General features: G+C 48.7%; 1 protein-coding gene across 1 annotated transcript; it reads left to right on the forward strand.

Annotated features, from left to right (window-relative positions):
- The first annotated feature begins 4598 nt into the window (after nt 1–4598).
- Nucleotides 4599–18726, forward strand: CFAP107 (cilia and flagella associated protein 107). The gene is made up of 4 exons (XM_075327821.1): nt 4599–4766; nt 12250–12363; nt 15709–15883; nt 18029–18726. The coding sequence occupies exons 1-4, from the start codon at nt 4656–4658 to the stop codon at nt 18307–18309; spliced, it is 681 nt and encodes a 226-aa protein (XP_075183936.1). The 5' UTR covers nt 4599–4655; the 3' UTR covers nt 18310–18726.
- Nucleotides 18727–19046: the final 320 nt, after the last annotated feature.

Here is a 19046-nt window from a genome sequence, read left to right on the forward strand (position 1 = left end):
GGTGTCTACAGTGCGAGGAGTCACCGCCCCCTTCCCTGCACCCTCCCACACATTCCCCCGCACCTCCAGTAACCTCCCCCTGCACTGCTGTGGGGGTCCGTGACCTGGGGGCGGGGCCTGGCGGCAGCTGCCGTGGTGTCAGCTCCAGCACTGGGCCCCCTGCCCAGGATCGCACATTCAAATGTACCGGCATCACAGATCACCGATGCCGGTACATTTGAAAGTGCTGATGAGAAGCAGCGCAGCGCTGCTTCTCATCACTGTCCCTCCGGCTGTCTGTGCAATCTGCAGCACAGCGGTGACGTCACTACTGTGCTGAACAGAGCACAGACAGCGCACGAACGTGCAGGAGCGGCGGGGACCGAGGACAGGTGAGTATGTACTCCACATGTGTTCCCTATGGGGATGGGGATGGGGGGGCTGGCAGAGCCATATGTGTGCGTGTGCAGAGCCATGTGTGTGCGTTTACGGTGCAGAGCCATGTGTGTGCGTGTACGGTGCAGAGCCATGTGTGTGCGTTTACGGTGCAGAGCCATGTGTGTGCGTGTGCGGTGCAGAGTCATGTGTGTGCGTGTACGGTGCAGAGCCATGTGTGTGCGTGTACGGTGCAGAGCCATGTGTGTGCGTGTACGGTGCAGAGCCATGTGTGTGCGTGTACGGTGCAGAGCCATGTGTGTGCGTGTGCGGTGCAGAGTCATGTGTGTGCGTGTACGGTGCAGAGCCATGTGTGTGCGTTTACGGTGCAGAGCCATGTGTGTGCGTGTGCGGTGCAGAGTCATGTGTGTGCGTGTACGGTGCAGAGCCATGTGTGTTCGTTTACGGTGCAGAGCCATATGTGTGCGGTACAGAGCCATATGTGTGCGTGTGCAGAGCCATGTGTGTGCGTGTACGGTGCAGAGCCATGTGTGTGCGTGTACGGTGCAGAGCCATGTGTGTGCGTGTACGGTGCAGAGCCATATGTGTGCAGTACAGAGCCATATGTGTGCGTGTGCAGAGCCATGTGTGTGCGTGTACGGTGCAGAGCCATATGTGTGCGTGTGCGGTACAGAGCCATATGTGTGCGGTACAGAGCCATATGTGTGCGTGTGCAGAGCCATGTGTGTGCGTTTACGGTGCAGAGCCATGTGTGTGCGTTTACGGTGCAGAGCCATGTGTGTGCGTTTACGGTGCAGAGCCATGTGTGTGCGTGTACGGTGCAGAGCCATGTGTGTGCGTGTACGGTGCAGAGCCATGTGTGTGCGTGTACGGTGCAGAGCCATGTGTGTGCGTGTACGGTGCAGAGCCATATGTGTGCGTGTGCAGAGCCATGTGTGTGCGTGTACGGTGCAGAGCCATGTGTGTGCGTGTACGGTGCAGAGCCATGTGTGTGCGTGTACGGTGCAGAGCCATGTGTGTGCGTGTACGGTGCAGAGCCATGTGTGTGCGTGTACGGTGCAGAGCCATGTGTGTGCGTGTACGGTGCAGAGCCATATGTGTGCGTGTGAGGTACAGAGCCATATGTGTGCGTGTGCAGAGCCATGTGTGTGCGTGTACGGTGCAGAGCCATGTGTGTGCGTGTACGGTGCAGAGCCATGTGTGTGCGTGTACGGTGCAGAGCCATGTGTGTGCGTTTACGGTGCAGAGCCATGTGTGTGCGTGTACGGTGCAGAGCCATGTGTGTGCGTGTACGGTGCAGAGCCATGTGTGTGCGTGTACGGTGCAGAGCCATGTGTGTGCGTGTACGGTGCAGAGCCATGTGTGTGCGTGTACGGTGCAGAGCCATGTGTGTGCGTGTACGGTGCAGAGCCATATGTGTGCGGTACAGAGCCATATGTGTGCGTGTGCAGAGCCATGTGTGTGCGTGTACGGTGCAGAGCCATGTGTGTGCGTGTACGGTGCAGAGCCCGATGTGGGGCTGTTATTTGCAATGCTGTAGTGATACCAGGTCAGGTGCTGGGGAAGAATATACTGACAGGGAATGTGTGCAGGGGGCGGGCAGAGGGTGCGGCTGGACACTGGGGTGAGGCTGGACACTGGGGTGGGCGGTGACAGCTGTGACTGGGAGGTTTTGCACAGGAAGTGGTCAGTTTGCTAGAGCTGAATGTAAACAAGAAGCTGCAGAGAATAAAGGTATAATTCAAGAGGAACAAAAGTTAGAAAACAAAAAATAACAATGTAGGTGTGATTTATATGACAATACAGCACAGATAAACTCAAACATTTTTGTTAAGCTAATGTCGGACAACCCCTTTAACTGTGACAGAAGAGGTCATAAGGGTTTGGTGTTAGTAACAATGAGTGACACCAGCACCACTGAGAGGGGGAACAGAATTTTGTGCTTTGGCTTTGTCTAAATCCGTCTGCGGACTCTAAAGATGCACATTCAGATGAATATAATCTTTGATATGTAATGCAGGAGCAGCCACAGACAGAAGAGGCCCCTCTGCAAGAACAATACATGGACCCTTATATAAATCCAATAGCTTCTCATAATGCACAATTCTATCTTGTTTGAAGGTGGTTGTAGCCATTACCTCTTGGGCTCCTGTGCAGCAAAACATTTTTTTTAAAAAAAAACAGGCAGGGAGATGTTTTACCTCACAAAAAGAATCATCTATTATCCCGTGCTGCAATGTCTTTATATTTTTGTGTTCTCGCCTGTCCAGGAAATGTGATATGATCAGACCATGTCCTGTACGGTCAGACACGGCCATTACACAGTACATAGCAGGGGCACATATATAAGACTATCTCAGCACAGGAACATTTATTTTTTTATTTTTTAAATCCAATTGTGAAAATTATTATAATTCCAAGATCTTTTCATCAAAATCAACTTTAAAACCTCTTTAAGGGCCACACACCATGGTCCTAAGTAGCAATACTATGCAATTTTGGGCTCCGGGGAGTAAAGCTTCTGCAGTCTTACCAGAGCAGATTGGGAGTACAGCCGTCAGTGAGTGAATCTGTGACCTCGCAGGTCTGTTATGACCTTTTGGGATGACAGTTATTAAAACAAATGTTGCACCCCGGGGAAGCCGGGCTGCTTGGATCCGGCCGGTCCGTGGCTTGAGGGGTACCGGATCTGGGGGCACCGTCGATCAGTTTTAAATGAAAAATAAAATAAAAAGTCCAACTACGACACTCGCGGTTTGCGGCCAGGGATGATAGGGCATACGCTGCGGGTTCACACTGGGGATGATGGATGGGGGCAGCGTGGATGGTGGAGCCCTCCGCGAGCAGGGCTTTTCCCCAGGGGTAGGTAAAGGGTTAACATGGAGGCGCGCGGCAATAAGTCAGTCCAGCCAGAGGGGGCACTTTGATGGTGTTTACTCACTGGTTTGACGCCCTGGAGACGTACTGGTGCCACTCTCCACCTGTGCACTCTGGTGTAAGTGGGTCCTCCCTGGCGAGGAGCACTTGGAGGTTCTCCTGGTGTCTGGGTCCTGCCGCAGGCAGCTTGGACTATTTAAGGGAATATGTCCCAGTCCCCTCTTTGCTGCTGATGCCTCGGACATTAGTGGTGGCAGATGAGTCCTGTAAACCCACGCGAATGGAAGAGCTAACAGATGGCTTGAAGTCCTTGTCTGTTCTGGGATCTGCACCCCGTGTGTGCAAAGTACTGGGAGCCCTGGATGTCCACCCCACAGGATCCCTCTGTCCTTGGAGCTTGCTCTCTCATTCTCCAGCTACTTTCCTCCTCTGAGTGGCTGTTCTTACTACTCAGGTCTTTGCAGTGTCTTTGCTACATTCTGTGTGTCTCAAGAGTCTCTGGTCTGTCTTGATACCCTTCCTCTTTCACTTCCTACTGCAGACTCCTCACTATCACTTCCATGGTCACTTTCTCCTCCCCCAGGTCTGGTCTCTTCCTCGCAGTTGGTGCCTGTTATCTAACAGTGCCCAGCCCTGTCATCTGGCTAAGTGAGGCTCCCAGCCGGGTACAGCGAGTGTAAATGTCCTGGTGTGCTAGTGTGTGTGTAGTGACTGGCACAGTCATGTAGGACCCGAGCTGTTACCTTAATTGTTACCTTGTTTTTTTTTTGTGACACCTGGTTACCGCAGGGGCATCACACAAACAAATGACCCCCCACCCCAAGATAACACACACTTACAACGTTGACCCAAACTAAGTCTACACATTATGTATCAAAATTATCCCCCCAAAATGGGACAAACCCACTTGTTTTTTTTCTTTAGAATTAATTGGAAAATTTAAAAAAATGAATACTTTTTTTTTACTTTTATACATCGTACCCCAAATAAAACTAAGTATAACATTTATTAAAAATTTATATATTTTGGTGCACTAAGGATAAAAAAAGGCTAAGGGTGCTAAAACAGTAATGTATGCAAAATCTCTCAAAAGTGTCTGGTGTTATTCAGGACGAAAAAAGCTCAGTTTACAAAGGTGTGAAAGAGTAATAGCTAATTAAGTGAACATGAACCTGTATTAATCCCTCCCTTGTTAGTTGATACATCATTATATTGGTAGGTAAATTGTTACTTTTCTTAGGAGGTTGATACATGGAGACACATCGTATCCATTGGATATCTGCAGATGAATGGAACTCGGCTGTCAATGTGGTTCCCATGGCAGCAGTAAACATTCCGACTGCAGACAGAAGAGTGAAATGTGATCTGCAAGAAGCAGACAGATCACACCGGAGAGATCCACTATGGCCGCATATGCCCACAGTGCTACGAAGGGATCTCTGCCGGGATGGAGGATCGAGCAGAAATATTCTAACAAAGTTCTGATTGGAAACTGGGTGGAGGAGAGAAAAAAGGTAAAGTGCATGTGTCCAGCCTGAGACTAAGGGGGTCACTGTGGTTAGAAATTGGCAAAAGGGAATTTTGTCCTATTTTTATGACCTTCCTCCTACATAGTGTATTATTTCATTACCATCCACCTGCTCTTACCATTGAAGTCAGCCAAAATCCTCTCCATCACCTCTTTATTTGGGCCCTGTCCATATTCCTTCACTGTCATGTCCTGCTAGATGGGCTTCCCCAATCTCTTAATAGATGGGACTCTCCTATCACACAGGGTATCATACTGTACCACAAAGAAAGAGAGGGGCTTTTATTTTTTAATCTAGCCCTTTTACCTATGAAGAACAACAAAGCTTTCCATGATTGTTTGTTTTTAAGTCTTTATGATTTTATGAGTATACAAATGAATAAGAAAGATATTTTTTTTTTTGATAAAAACTACAGACTGTCAGTTATATGTATATTATATACAAATTGTCTCTTCAGGAAAGGAGACAAACTCTAAAGCAACGCCACCTATTGGAAGTAGCGATCCTAAAAGTCAAAAGTGGATTTTCAACAATCCTTTACATATGACTTAGGATATATACCAGATCAGAATCCCAATTTGCAGACACGGTGTTTCGGGGTGCTTGCCCCTCGTCAGTGCAAAGTATGGGGTGTCTGATCTGGCTCATGAGAAGCCATTATATACAAAAAAGCATCATTACAAAGAGATATAAACAAGTTATTGGTAATAAATATGTTAACACAAAAGAGCCTGAAACTTACTCAATAAAAGACGCGCAATCAGAAGTGTCAGATAGTTATTAAAACATAAAGAAAAATGCTCCTTAAGGGGGACGTGCCATCAAAAAATGAGCAGATTCTTATGCTAAATGTATTTTTCACTTTAGCTTGATGTTTTATATCTTGGCATGTTTTTGCGGCACGGTGGCTCAGCGGTTAGCACTGCAGTCTTGTGGTGGCTTAGTGGTTAGCACTGCAGTCTTGCAGCTCTGGGGTGCTGGGTTCAAAACCCCCCAAGGACACCATCTGCAAGGAGTTTGTATGTTCTCCCCGTGTTTGCGTGGGTTTCCTCCGGGTTCTCTGGTTTCCTCCCACACTCCAAAGACATACTGATAGGGAATTTAGATTGTGAGCCCCAATGGGGACAGTGTTACCAATGTATGTAAAGCGCTCTGGAATTAATAGCGCTATATAAATGAATAAAATTAATATTAATTATAATAATTATGTATACTGTATGTGTGTGTATATATATATATATATATATATATATATATATATATATATATATATATACATGCAGTGTGTCCACCCACATCCTGTCCACCGCCATTAACTTGAGAACGGCGGCAGCTATAGACATAGAAGTGGTGTCTAGGTATAGTAAAGTAGCCATGCGCTACGCAATGAAACCTCCTATAGCGCCACCTGGTGGAAAATGACGGAGTTAGCATTTTTATCTCAAACATGGAACGAGATGGAGAAAAAAGTGAATTACAAAGTTGTAGGGCATCATCAATTCAATACGAATCGACACCTTGCATACAGAAATGCTATGATTAGAACGTGTAAAACTCACAAGGCTGCGGGCGTGAAGCGATACCTCATGGAGACTTTCCTACAAGTCATTGGGTATGGTGGCTGTGTGGAGTGGCCTCCACGCTCACCTGACCTGACCCCATTGGACTTCTTTCTGTAAGATCACATCAAACAGAAGGTGTATGCGACCCCAACACCAACATTGCAGGACCTACGACGACGTATCACAGATGCTTGTGCAAACGTGTCACCTACCATATTGCACAACGTGCAGCAAGATACAGTATGCTGTGCAGAGTCCAGATGTGCATTGCAGCTGACGGGGGCCACTTTGAGCATCAAAGTTAAATGAGCGCCATATGCGTGACCAGCATTCAATGTTTTGGGGGAGTCATGGGTTTCATATCATAGCATTTCTGTATGCAAGGTGTCGATTCGTATTGAATTGATGATGCCCTACAACTTTGTAATTCACTGTTTTTCTCTATCTCGTTCCATTTTTGAGATAAAAATGCAAACTCCATTGTTTTCCACCAGGTGGCGCTATAGGTGGTTTCATTGCGTAGTGTATGGCTACTTTACTATACCTAGACACCACTTCTATGCCTATAGCTGCCGCTGTTCTCAAGTTAATGGCGGTGGACAGGATATGGGTGGACACACTATATATATATATATATATATATATATATATATATATATATATATATATATACACAGTATATATATACACAGTATACAGTATATATATGTGTATATATAGTGTGTATACACATATATATATATACTGTATATATATATAATGTGTATATACTGTATAGTGTGTGTGTAAATATATATATATATATATATATATATATATATATATATATATGTACAGTGCCTACAAGTAGTCTTCAACCCCCTGCAGATTTAGCAGGTTTGATAAGATGCAAATAAGTTAGAGCCTGCAAACTTCAAACAAGAGCAGGATTTATTAACAGATGCATGAATCTTACAAACCAACAAGTTATGTTGCTCAGTTAAATTTTTATAAATTTTCAACATAAAAGTGTGGGTCAATTATTATTCAACCCCTAGGTTTAATACTTTGTGGAATAACCCTTGTTTGCAATTACAGCTAAAAATCGTCTTTGATAAGACCTGATCAGGCGGGCACAGGTCTCTGGAGTTATCTTGGCCCACTCCTCCATGCAGATCTTCTCCAAGTTATCTAGGTTCTTTGGGTGTCTCATGTGGACTTTAATCTTGAGCTCCTTCCACAAGTTTTCAATTGGGTTAAGGTCAGGAGACTGACTAGGCCACTGCAACACCTTGATTTTTTCCCTCTTGAACCAGGCCTTGGTTTTCTTGGCTGTGTGCTTTGGGTCGTTGTCTTGTTGGAAGATGAAATGATGACCCATCTTAAGATCCTTGATGGAGGAGCAGAGGTTCTTGGCCAAAATCTCCAGGTAGGCCGTGCTATCCATCTTCCCATGGATGCGGACCAGATGGCCAGGCCCCTTGGCTGAGAAACAGCCCCACAGCATGATGCTGCCACCACCATGCTTGACTGTAGGGATGGTATTCTTGGGGTCGTATGCAGTGCCATCCAGTCTCCAAACGTCACGTGTGTGGTTGGCACCAAAGATCTCGATCTTGGTCTCATCAGACCAGAGAACCTTGAACCATTCTGTCTCAGAGTCCTCCAAGTGATCATGAGCAAACTGTAGACGAGCCTTGACATGACGCTTTGAAAGTAAAGGTACCTTACGGACTCATCTGGAACGGAGACCATTGCGGTGGAGTACGTTACTTATGGTATTGACTGAAACCAATGTCCCCACTGCCATGAGATCTTCCCGGAGCTCCTCTCTTGTTGTCCTTGGGTTAGCCTTGACTCTTCGGACAAGCCTGGCCTCGGCACAGGTGGAAACTTTCAAAGGCTGTCCAGGCCGTGGAAGGCTAACAGTAGTTCCATAAGCCTTCCACTTCCGGATGATGCTCCCAACAGTGGAGACAGGTAGGCCCAACTCCTTGGAAAGGGTTTTGTACCCCTTGCCAGCCTTGTGACCCTCCACGATCTTGTCTCTGATGGCCTTGGAATGCTCCTTTGTCTTTCCCATGTTGACCATGTATGAGTGCTGTTCACAAGTTTGGGGAGGGTCTTAATTAGTCAGAAAAGGCTGGAAAAAGAGATAATTCATCCAAACATGTGAAGCTCATTGTTCTTTGCCTGAAATACTTCTTAATACTTTAGGGGAACCAAACAGAATTCTGGTGGTTTGAGGGGTTGAATAATAAATACCCTCTGAATAAACTTTTCACAATTTAACAAAAAAATAAAAAAAGAAACAACATTCTTTTTTGCTGCATTTCACACTTCCAGGCTGATCTACAGTCCAAATGTCACAATGCCAAGTTAATTCCGAATGTGTAAACCTGCTAAATCCGCAGGGGGTTGAATACTACTTGTAGGCACTGTATAAAATGTGTATATATAGTGTGTGTGTATATACATATAATATGTATATATTCAGAAATCTTGCAGTTTTCGTACTGGCCACTTCATCTTAGATTCATGCTTCATGTTCTGTGTAGATGAGTTTTCAGCAGTTTCATTATCATCACAGAAAGGATTTCTAAAAAAGATAGCAAACAGCTCAGTAGATAATACAATAGCCACCATTCATAGAATATGGAATCTCAGAAGCTTGGATGCAAAATATACTGTAGATCTGAGTGAGTCTATTACTTCTATGTCCAACAAGAAGTAGGTGTCTTAAAGGGAATGTGCACCTCGGAAAGTGCTATTTACCTGCATGTATAGGGTTAATCTACAGGTAGATAATGTTATGATGTTGCCCTGCTGCCTTAGGCCTAAGCCACACGGCGAGAAAATCGGTGCGAGTGGCGTGCGATAAAACATCGCATTCCACTCGGACCAATATTAGCCTGTGTGTCAGAGCACATGAGCGATTATTTTCTCAGCCCTAATCAGACCTAGAAAACAATCGCAGCATGCAGCGATAGTAATGCAAGACTCCTTCTCTCACACCCATTCAAGTGTATGGGGTGAGAGAAAAATCGCCCTGCACTCACAGTATGACTCGCCCGCTCCAGGGCCTTAGGTGACTTGGTGTCGGGCCGTAATAGTCCGGGGTAGTCAGCGGTGGCGGGGCCCGACTCCGTGACCCTGGTGGAGTCAATTAATGTGGCGGTATGGGGGAGATAGTAATAAAGTTTATAATATGTTTGTGACGCCACCTGTGGTAATTTGCAGCTATGGAGCCGCAGCTGCTGGAAGGGACCTCCGGGGCTGGTGTTGTGGCAGCTGAGGTGTGTCTTGCTCTCCACAGGTAGAGCGGGGACTCCAGGGCAACCTTTGGTGCTTGGTAAAGTCTATGGTGTTGTGGATGAGGTGCAGGATAAACCAGACGACACTGGGCTTGCAGTTAAGATCTTTTACTCACTGTTCAGTCTCGGTGCTGCAGCTAACCGATTACCCGCGGTATGCCAGGATCCGCTGTCAAGGACCTCCTCCGGTCCCGAATAGGTCAAGGGTCAGAACCGGTGTAACCCCTCTTTGTGTCATTTCTCACTGTCTCCTGAGCGCCAGACTGGGCTATGCTGTCTGCACCTCCACCACAGGGCCTGTACAAAGGTGGCTGACCTCAGTCGTGTTTTGCTCACCTTTACCGGTGATCTGTGGCGGGTTGTGGCCTTGGGTGCTTGAAGCAATCTCCCAGCCGTCGGTTTTACTTTAAGGAAATGTCTTTCTTCCCTCAGTCTAGGGACCGTCCCCTGATTGCAGCCAGATCCCTCCACCCGATCTTCTAGTGGAACAGGTCACGGAACTATCGCCCTTCCGTGGCCCTGGGACCCCTTCTTTTGGTGTCACCTGGGCCTAGCAAGACCCCAGGATCTTCACCAGGAACCTGCTCCTGCCTTCTTCCTCTCAGACCGCTGTCCTTTCCTGACAGCCCACCTCTTCTCTCCTCAACTCCCTCTGACAGACTGTCTAAACTTGCACTTCCTGATTCCTCTTTCTACCAACTGACTCCTCCCACACTCCCTCTGGCTAGGCCCCTCCCCTCACCATTGGGACCAGTGGATGGGACTTACGCCCCCTTGAGCTAAATATCTATGGGGGTTACTGCCACTATTCTTGACTCGGTGTGTGCCTACCAATTGGTGTGTGTGTTTTGTCTGTGGACCGGTAGTTGACCCCCTTCTTACCCGGGATGGGATACCACACCTCTGGGTGAAGTGCAATATCTCTGTGGTGACGGAAGCCTCAGGGGCGCCACACAGTACACCGGTGTACCGCGCGCGCAGAGCGAGAATCGCAATAGCCGGCTACGGAGGAGAAAGGGAGAGAAATCCTTCCCTCCCCTCTTCCGTGCTGGCCCACCCCTCTGCAGCACCGGCCCGCCCCCCGCAGCTGAGGTCCGCTCCAACAGTCGGACCTCAGTCGCATGGATACTAGCATGACACTCGGCTCCTGCTCTGCTGCTGTCGCGGACACAGGGGACGCGCTCGCCACGCTCGGGTTCGGGGCTTCTGCTGCTGCTACTGCTCGGTGGCTCGAGTGGTGGGCCGAACCCGGGGACTCAAGCAGCGCTCCTCGCCCGTGAGTGAAAAGGGGTGGTATGTTTAGGGAGATTGTTCGTGACGCCACCCACGGGACGTGGTGATGATGGCACCACCACTGCTGGTAACGGTGTTCCCGGGAGAGATGGTAGGGTGCAGCTGAGATGTTGTCCCCTCCGTGGGTAGGGGGTTGGTGTTCCCGGGCCCGGTGATGTAACGGGGAGGCTGGATGGCTGGGGTGCAGGGACTGTGCGGCGCGGTGCCGGACGGCACTGGTGTACTCACTCAGACAATCACTGACGGAGTCTCTGGTAAACCGAAACGGCCGGATGGACGGGTCCCGCAGCCGGCTGCAGTGTTTGTGCTCTCCCCGGACGGCTGATGGTGGCTGTCTTTCCCTGCACCTTGTAGAATGTTCTGACTCCTGTGGTTACCCACCGGTAGTCCGCTCCCCGGCGTATAGGTGCTGTAGGTGCCCGTTTTGCCCGCAGGCGCTGGCCCTTGGATCTCTAGCCTGTGGCGGTGGCTGTATAACCTCACGGTGTGAGCGGTTGCCTTCTGTCGGGACTTGGTTGTTGGGGAACCCGTGGGGTTCCTGTCACACTCGGATTTGACTATTGACGGCGGCTCCAAGCCTGGTCGGGTGTGGTGGCCATTTTACTGCCTGTATGCCCTTTATACTGCATGGAGGGCTGTGTGGGGGTCACAGTTGGGGATCATACTGTGTTGATGTAACCATTCTTTGCTGGGGTAGAGTCATCATGCTGAGTGGGGAGGATAACGTGTATGAATTAATGAATTCACTGTGGGGTATCATACTGTGTTTGTGGGGCACTCTTGTTGACATCATACTTTATGGCTGCAATGAAATGGGTATCCAGGGGCTGCAATAGGAAGAAAATTACTTTGCAAGGGCTGCTAAATTGTTAGATTTGTTCTTATGTGACCTGGCCAAATACTTATTTATTTATTTATAGGGGGCAGCGTTCACTTAGGACTTCTGCTAAGCTCTTAACACTCCCCTGATTACATGGCAGCAAGTTTGCTATCCTCTAATGATAAAATGCTGTATTTGGCAAAACTGCAGCAAGCAGCTCAGTAAGTGACACATCGATGGAATCAGGGTCTCTGTTTCTACATTATGCTGCTCTCAGATTAGGTGCAAAAAACTTGGTGACATATTCCCTGATGACAGAGGATCATACGCCGGTGTAGGGACAGATTAATTTAATAATATAAATATATTGAAGTGATACGAGTTTATATAAATTGTGGATGTTTCTTTATACAGTATCTTCATTATTACAACACAGCTTCTATTCTCCTTACTATACACAACAGATACATTTACTGTTTTCTTTATTTGTTTCTTTTTAGTTTCTGAGAAGCAATCTCTCGACATCCAAGAGCTGCTATGGAAAAGACTTTGTTCAGTTTTCGGACAGCAAACCAGACCGAATACAGAGGAGATATTTCTTAAAAAGGATGGAGGTAAATCAGTGCCCTGTGCCATGCACTGCCACGTTGGACCCCCCTGTGTCATGCACTGCCTTGTTGAACCCCCTGTGCCATGCACTGCCATGTTGGGCTCCCCTGTGCCATGCACTGCCATGTTGGGCTCCCCTGTGTCATGCACTGCCATGTTGGGCTTCCCTGTGTCATGTACTGCCATGTTGGGCCACCCTGTGTCATGCACTGCCATGTTGGGCCACCCTGTGTCATGCACTGCCATGTTGGGCTCCCCTGTGCCATGCACTGCCATGTTGGGCTCCCCTGTGCCATGCACTGCCATGTTGGGCCACCTGTGTCATGCACTGCCATGTTGGGCCACCTGTGTCATGCACTGCCATGTTGGGCCACCTGTGTCATGCACTGCCATGTTGGGCCACCTGTGTCATGCACTGCCATGTTGGACTCCCTTGCGTAATACATTGCCTTGTCTGACTCCCTTGTGTAATGCACTGCCTTGTTGGACCACCTGTGCCATGCATTTCCTTGTTGGACCTCCGGTATCATGCACTGCCTGGTTGGACCCACTTCTGTGTCGCCCAGGGAAGGGGGTACTCGGTCACGGGCGGTTGCAAATGAGAATGACACTCTGGTGGCCGTTGCCCGGTCATGTGCCCTGGGGCTTCTCTTGCAACAGGGGGTATTTAAACTAGGGGTTTAAGTTAGTGTACGTGACGCCACCTGAGGATTGCGATTAAGGGTGTAGAACCGCCGCTGCTGAATGTGGGTACTCCCAGGGCTGGTGGTGGTTGCAGCAATAGTGTTAGGCCCTCCGCAGGTAGGGCCGTGCCTGGGAGATGTGAAGGCAATAACGGAGACCAGACAAGGTTGTAATGAACAGTCTCTACTGACTCAGACCCGGGAATTCCTGGTTCAGGTCCCATGGAGTATCAGTGCTAAGGCTGGGTCCTCGTAGCGTGGAGCGTTTGGGGCCTGACTGTCCCTTTTGGGATAACAGTCTCCTTCTCCGTACGGCGGGCAGTGCAGACCCTGTGGGGAGGTAAGTGTCCGAACCCCGATCCTAGTTTACTGCTGATGCCCCCGGATTATTTGGTTCGGTGAAGTCCATGAAGGTGTCCTCACCGTGCAGGTGATTATCAAGCCGTATAGAACTGGCGCCTGATCTAGGGCCCTGTGCCTCGTGCGTGCTCCGGTCCCAGCGGTACCTGTCCGTACCCGCCCTGGCGACCTCTCTTCCGTGACACCTCTCTGTGTGCCACTGTTCTTCAGACTGACTGTCCCCTCCCTCCAGGCTGGCTAATCCCGGGACTTGTTCCTACCTCTAGGCGACTATCCCCTTACTTGATTAACCCTGTATTCCCAGTGTAGAGTGGAGAACTAGGATTTTGGTTGTGCTTTGGTGGTATCGGCACTGGTACTCCAGGTCCCAGGGGGTAGGTTCTGCATCCCCGAAAGGATGCCGTTCCTTGTAGTGCCCTGAGTGGCTCAGGGGTGCTACACTTCCATGTTGGGTCCCCGTATGTCATGCACTGCCTTGTTGGACCCCCCTGTGCCATGCACTGCCTTGTTAGACCCCCTGAGTCATGCACTGCCTTGTCAGACTACCTGTTCCATGCACTGCCTTGTTGGACCTTGCACACAGCATAAAACAGTGCACAATTTGAACTTTTTGCTTGTGGTGCCCTCTAGTGGTAATGTACTTACTGGCATTAGAAAACATTCTACTGATTGGGTGCAGCTTGGTCACTTTCAAAGAAAGCCATCTAACACAATAAGCCTAATGCTAGGCATCAGGTAATATGAAGGCAAAGATAAGACAATCGGGTGATCCTTAATGGGGCTGTCAGCTTCAAACATGCCATTTTTTTAAAATGTCTACATAATGTATGCTGAGTTTATAACGGTCCTTACAAACATGCCACCCATCAATCATGTAGAGCTGCCGTCAGTCTTGCAGGCACACCGGGCTCCTGGCAGGAGTGTGGTTCTAGAGGGTGCAGCGGCCGTAGTTGCACCCAGGCCCCAATGACTTGGTCAGTCCAAAGGCTCTTCTGCCATATAACGAGAGAGTATCACTAATATAAATGGCCCATTACAGCAGTTGAAACGCCCACGCCGGGGCTTGCAGGGCTCGCACGGTCACCAGGCCGGTGGTATTCGGGGTCAGGCTGTGAGTGGCCCGACCCGGCTTCCGTGACCCCCGGCGGGTTTCAATAAAAAGGAAAGTCCGACCGTCAGTCCGGTATTACAAGGGGGGACGGAAGGAGGGTAACGGGGTCCCTGGGGGGGGGCTTGCCATCGCTCTTCCCCAGGAAACGGGACGGGGACGGGGGTGCTTGCAGTGCCACCCGTGGTTTGCGGCCAGGTGTTAAGCCGCCGCTGCGCGGTCTCTCTCCGGGGCAGGTGTTACAGGCAGCCGGATGGAATCGCTCCCCACGGGTGGAGCGGGGGAAGCCCCGGGAGGTTAATGAGACCCAGGGCAACAGTCCTCAGGGACACCGCGGGCATAGGGCGGCGGCATTACTCACAGCAGTCACGGTGTGCGGTTCCAGTGGTTCTTTATTTACAGTCCGTTTCACATCGCACCCGGGTGCTGGTCCTCACTGCCTGTAGCCTTTGGTCGGTCCCGGGCAGGTAGAAGGAAGGGGTGTCCGGTGAGGTGTTCTGGGGGTCTCTCCCTTTCGGTGCGTTATTGCCGTCCCCGTGGCATAGAGCGTCTTGGGAACTCGCCGCCTCTCTGTCTCTCTCATCCCCGGTAGCGTACCTAACACAACCGCCACCGGGTACAACTTTCTCCAGGGAACCCCAGTCCTCAGCTCCATTCCCCTCCTCTAGGTGTTATCAGCCCTGGTCTCATGGCATCTCCTCAACAGGAGCTGTCCTGTGCAAGTCTGCTCTCCCTTGCAGCCCCTGACGTTCTGCCCAAAACTTCTGTGTGTGCTCTGCACTAAACTCACTCCTTCAGGCCCCCCTCCCCTTGGTTTTCATGGGGACCTGCCTGTGTCCAGCCACCTGCTCATTAAGGAGACAGGATGAGTCATGGACTCAGAACAAACTTCACGCTGCAAATGCTGTTAACTCCTTCCTGCCAGTGTGATGTTAGTGTGTGTTGTGGGGACCCTTCCTCCTCCTGCCCGGGAAAAATGGGGTAACATTTAATACCCTGTAACGACCCGTTTACAGGGGCGTTACACTTTTACATTGCGGCCCAGGAGCTGGACGCCATGGCTTTAGTTCCTGATCATCACAGTCCGATGTAAATAGTGCACACCCAATGATTTCAGTGCCATTGGGACTTTCCTGCTGTAGTAACCAATTCCTAAAAACTGAAAGCCAGTAAAGCTCCATATTTGTGTTGCATTCCAGGGTTTACCAGGACATCATTTACTGTCACATCATGGAGAACCCGGTACTAGAAACTTAGTCTCGCACTATGACGACCATTATATAAGACACGGCAACTCCACTTTGCCTCCTCTTCGGAGTTGGGATGGAAACAGTCTTACCTGGGCACCAGAAAAATCGGATTTTCCTTCTACTGGTAAAGTAAACGTTTTGGGATTTTTTAATTCCATTTCAGTGTTATCAAAATGTTTAATTAAGGAGAACCCATCCTCACTTTTTTACAAGTTAAAAGGAACCTGTCACCAGATTTGGGGCTTATAAGCTGTGGCCACCACCAGTGGGCTCTTATATACAGCTTCTAACATGCCGTATATAAGAGCCCAGGTCGCTGTGTAGAATGAAAAAATGACTTTATAATACTTACCTAAAGGGCGGTGCGGTGCAGACCGGTCGGATGGGTGTCTCCATTCTCCGGTACCGCAACCTCCACTTTCAGTCATTTTTGTAGTCCTTCTTCTGAAGCCTGGGTACATGACGTGTCCTACCTCATCCACACTCGCCGGCATTGAGGTCCTGCGCAGGTGTACTATGATCTGCCCTGAGCAGGGCAGTTCGAAGTCTTGTAGTGCACCTGGGCGGGACCCCTGTGTCGGCTAGTGTGGATGACGTAGGACAGGTCATGCACCCAGGCTTCAGAAGAAGGAGAACAAAGATGGCTGAAAGAGGAGGTGCCGACACCGGAGAACGGAGACGCCCATCTGACCGGTCTGCACCGCACCGCCCATTAGGGAAGTATTATAAAGTGATTTTTACGCTCTACACAGTGGCCTGGGCTCTTATATACAGCATGTTATAATGCTGTATACAAGAACCCACTGGTGGTGGCCGCAGCTTATATTCGCCAAATCTAATGACAGGTTCCCTTTAAAGACATGACCATAATGGCACTGAAATACATATTCAATCAATACCGTTAGTGAGGAAATCCGCTTTGTTCTTTACTCCAAATAGTCTGAAATTAGTAACACTGATTGGCAGTGTCACTATACAGGGACAAGCCAGCTATCGGAGACAGTTATCAATTCATTCATACGTTTCTGGTAGAAATAAAAGATGAAAAACACAACAGTCACAAGATTCCAACAATTACTATTTCATGAAGAATATAAGTATTTACTGAAACACTTTAGGAGATTTGTCCTCTTTAAATACTACCCATCATTTACCATAAGCCGCTGTTCTCCTGAATCTGCTGATGTTTTTCTTTTCTCCTTGCTCCTCTCTGTTCCTGAGATATGGCGGCCTCTTCACTGTACACAAATCTAGTGTTGTTAGTCAAGTGTCATGCAGTGACTACCAGGGTCCTGCAAGGTACACGGGAACCCCCGGTGAGCACCGCAACACACAGGGTACACGTTACAACGATGGGCCCTGGTGCTACGTAAAGGGGATCAGGGTCACCTCTTAAACTCACCTGAGACTGATCCCTGCACTCCCTAATGTCCCCATATGGATTCTTTTACCCTGTCGCCAATCACATGCCTATCCATGTCTTTCCCTGGACTCAGCCCTGTATAGTGCACATAGCAGGGGAAACAATAGTCCCGCTCTAGGTTAAAGACACAGATGGGATTAGACAGACAAAGGTAAAATAAACAGCAGTCATACAAGCGCTCCAAACAACAAGAAGTAATAATGAGGAACGGAACCAGAGGGAAAACCAAAGAAGAATAAGGAAGGGCTAAACTCAACACAGCAAATGTTCTCTGAATAGCTTCCTTGTCCTCAGATCACAGATTCCCTCTAGAGGCAAGTAAAGCAGAAACTATCACCAGTGATTACCTGAGCTAGGAGGGAAGGCTTTATAGCAGAGCTAATTAGCAGTGGAGAACAGCTGGCTATAGTTTTATTCAGCGTTCAGGAGACCCGAGAATCTACTTAACCCTAGAAGCACTGGAAAAAGAAGAATCTGCACAGCCAGCAGTATTAACCTGAGTAAGTGTGTATGAAGCCCTGCGCTGTGATCTCCTGACACCAGAAATAGGAGGGAACACTCTCCGTCGTGGTACCCTTGTGACCGCAAATGGGAGTAGACTTCATCTCTTTTATACAGGAGACTTATAGCAAACCTCGCCCAACTGACTAAAAATGCTAGATTTATATACAGAGAAGAAAGGATCATATTTCAGGAACAGAAAAGCTCAAAAAACAAAGAATCAGAAGAGCAAAATTTACACCACGTAAGAAAAATTACAGATTTATGGCAAGTGGCAGGTTCTCTTTAATTAGATTTACATAAAAGGACCACAAGTGGGTGAAAAAATATCTGTCTCTTTTTCAGATCCTCCAACCAATTTTGGTCTTCTGCAAGAAAAGCAAAAACTCTGGAGAGCGCCATTCTCAGAAGAGCCGAGAAGTGTTTACTCTGCGTCATACAGGCAACCACCACCCTCCGCCCTCGTGACAATCCGCTATGGAGTAGCTCCCCGCGTCCTGTCCAGCACCATGCATCAGCCCAACAATACCAATAAAGCTTTAGACTTCAAATGTCAAGCGAACCTCCAGGTCCCAGACAACCCAGTCAGAAGAGCTGACCCCAACCTGGCAGTAGAGTCGTCCTAAAGCAACTCATACAAATCATCCTATTCCACCACTAGCGAATTGTCTAAATGGATTAACCCCAAGATCAAAACTATAATAAACTTAAGTTAATAACTTTGGATGTTAAAAATGTTTTTATGATTTTTTTTAATGAAAATCTAACCACAGCATTGGGTGGTGGATGATGGGAATGGGGTAGGGTATATGGAGATATGCTCCTAGGTGGGCGTTTTTGGGTTGCTTAGTGGGAAATGCTGTGTAGACGAGTATAACCTAAAATGTATGTCCACAGTGTATAACACCCGAACCCTCGACCCCGGTGTATAACACCTGGACCCAATGCCTCTTGTGTATAGCACCTGGACCCTCGCCCCTTGTGTATAACACCTGGACCCTCACCCCTTGTGTATAACACCTGGACCCAATGCCTCTTGTGTATAGCACCTGGACCCTCGCCCCTTGTGTATAACACCTGGACCCTCGCCCCTTGTGTATAACACCTGGACCCTCGCCCCTTGTGTATAACACCTGGACCCTCGCCCCTTGTGTATAACACCTGGACCCTCACCCCTTGTGTATAACACCTGGACCCTCGCCCCTTGTGTATAACACCTAGACCCTCGCCCCTTGTGTATAGCACCTAGACCCTCGCCCCTTGTGTATAACACCTGGACCCTCGCTCCTTGTGTATAACACCTGGACCCTCACCCCTTGTGTATAGCACCTAGACCCTCGCCCCTTGTGTATAACACCTAGAC

The sequence above is a fragment of the Anomaloglossus baeobatrachus genome, chromosome 11 (genome assembly GCF_048569485.1).
Source record: "Anomaloglossus baeobatrachus isolate aAnoBae1 chromosome 11, aAnoBae1.hap1, whole genome shotgun sequence".
Taxonomy (NCBI): domain Eukaryota; kingdom Metazoa; phylum Chordata; class Amphibia; order Anura; family Aromobatidae; genus Anomaloglossus; species Anomaloglossus baeobatrachus.

Excerpts from the sequence above, each read along its gene's own strand:
- CFAP107 (XM_075327821.1), top strand. The coding sequence starts at position 4,656 with ATGGCCGCATATGCCCACAGTGCTACGAAGGGATCTCTGCCGGGATGG. Across the intron at positions 4,767-12,249 it reads GGGTGGAGGAGAGAAAAAAG|TTTCTGAGAAGCAATCTCTC; the intron begins GTAAAGTGCATG and ends GTTTCTTTTTAG. Across the intron at positions 15,884-18,028 it reads ATCGGATTTTCCTTCTACTG|ATCCTCCAACCAATTTTGGT; the intron begins GTAAAGTAAACG and ends TCTCTTTTTCAG.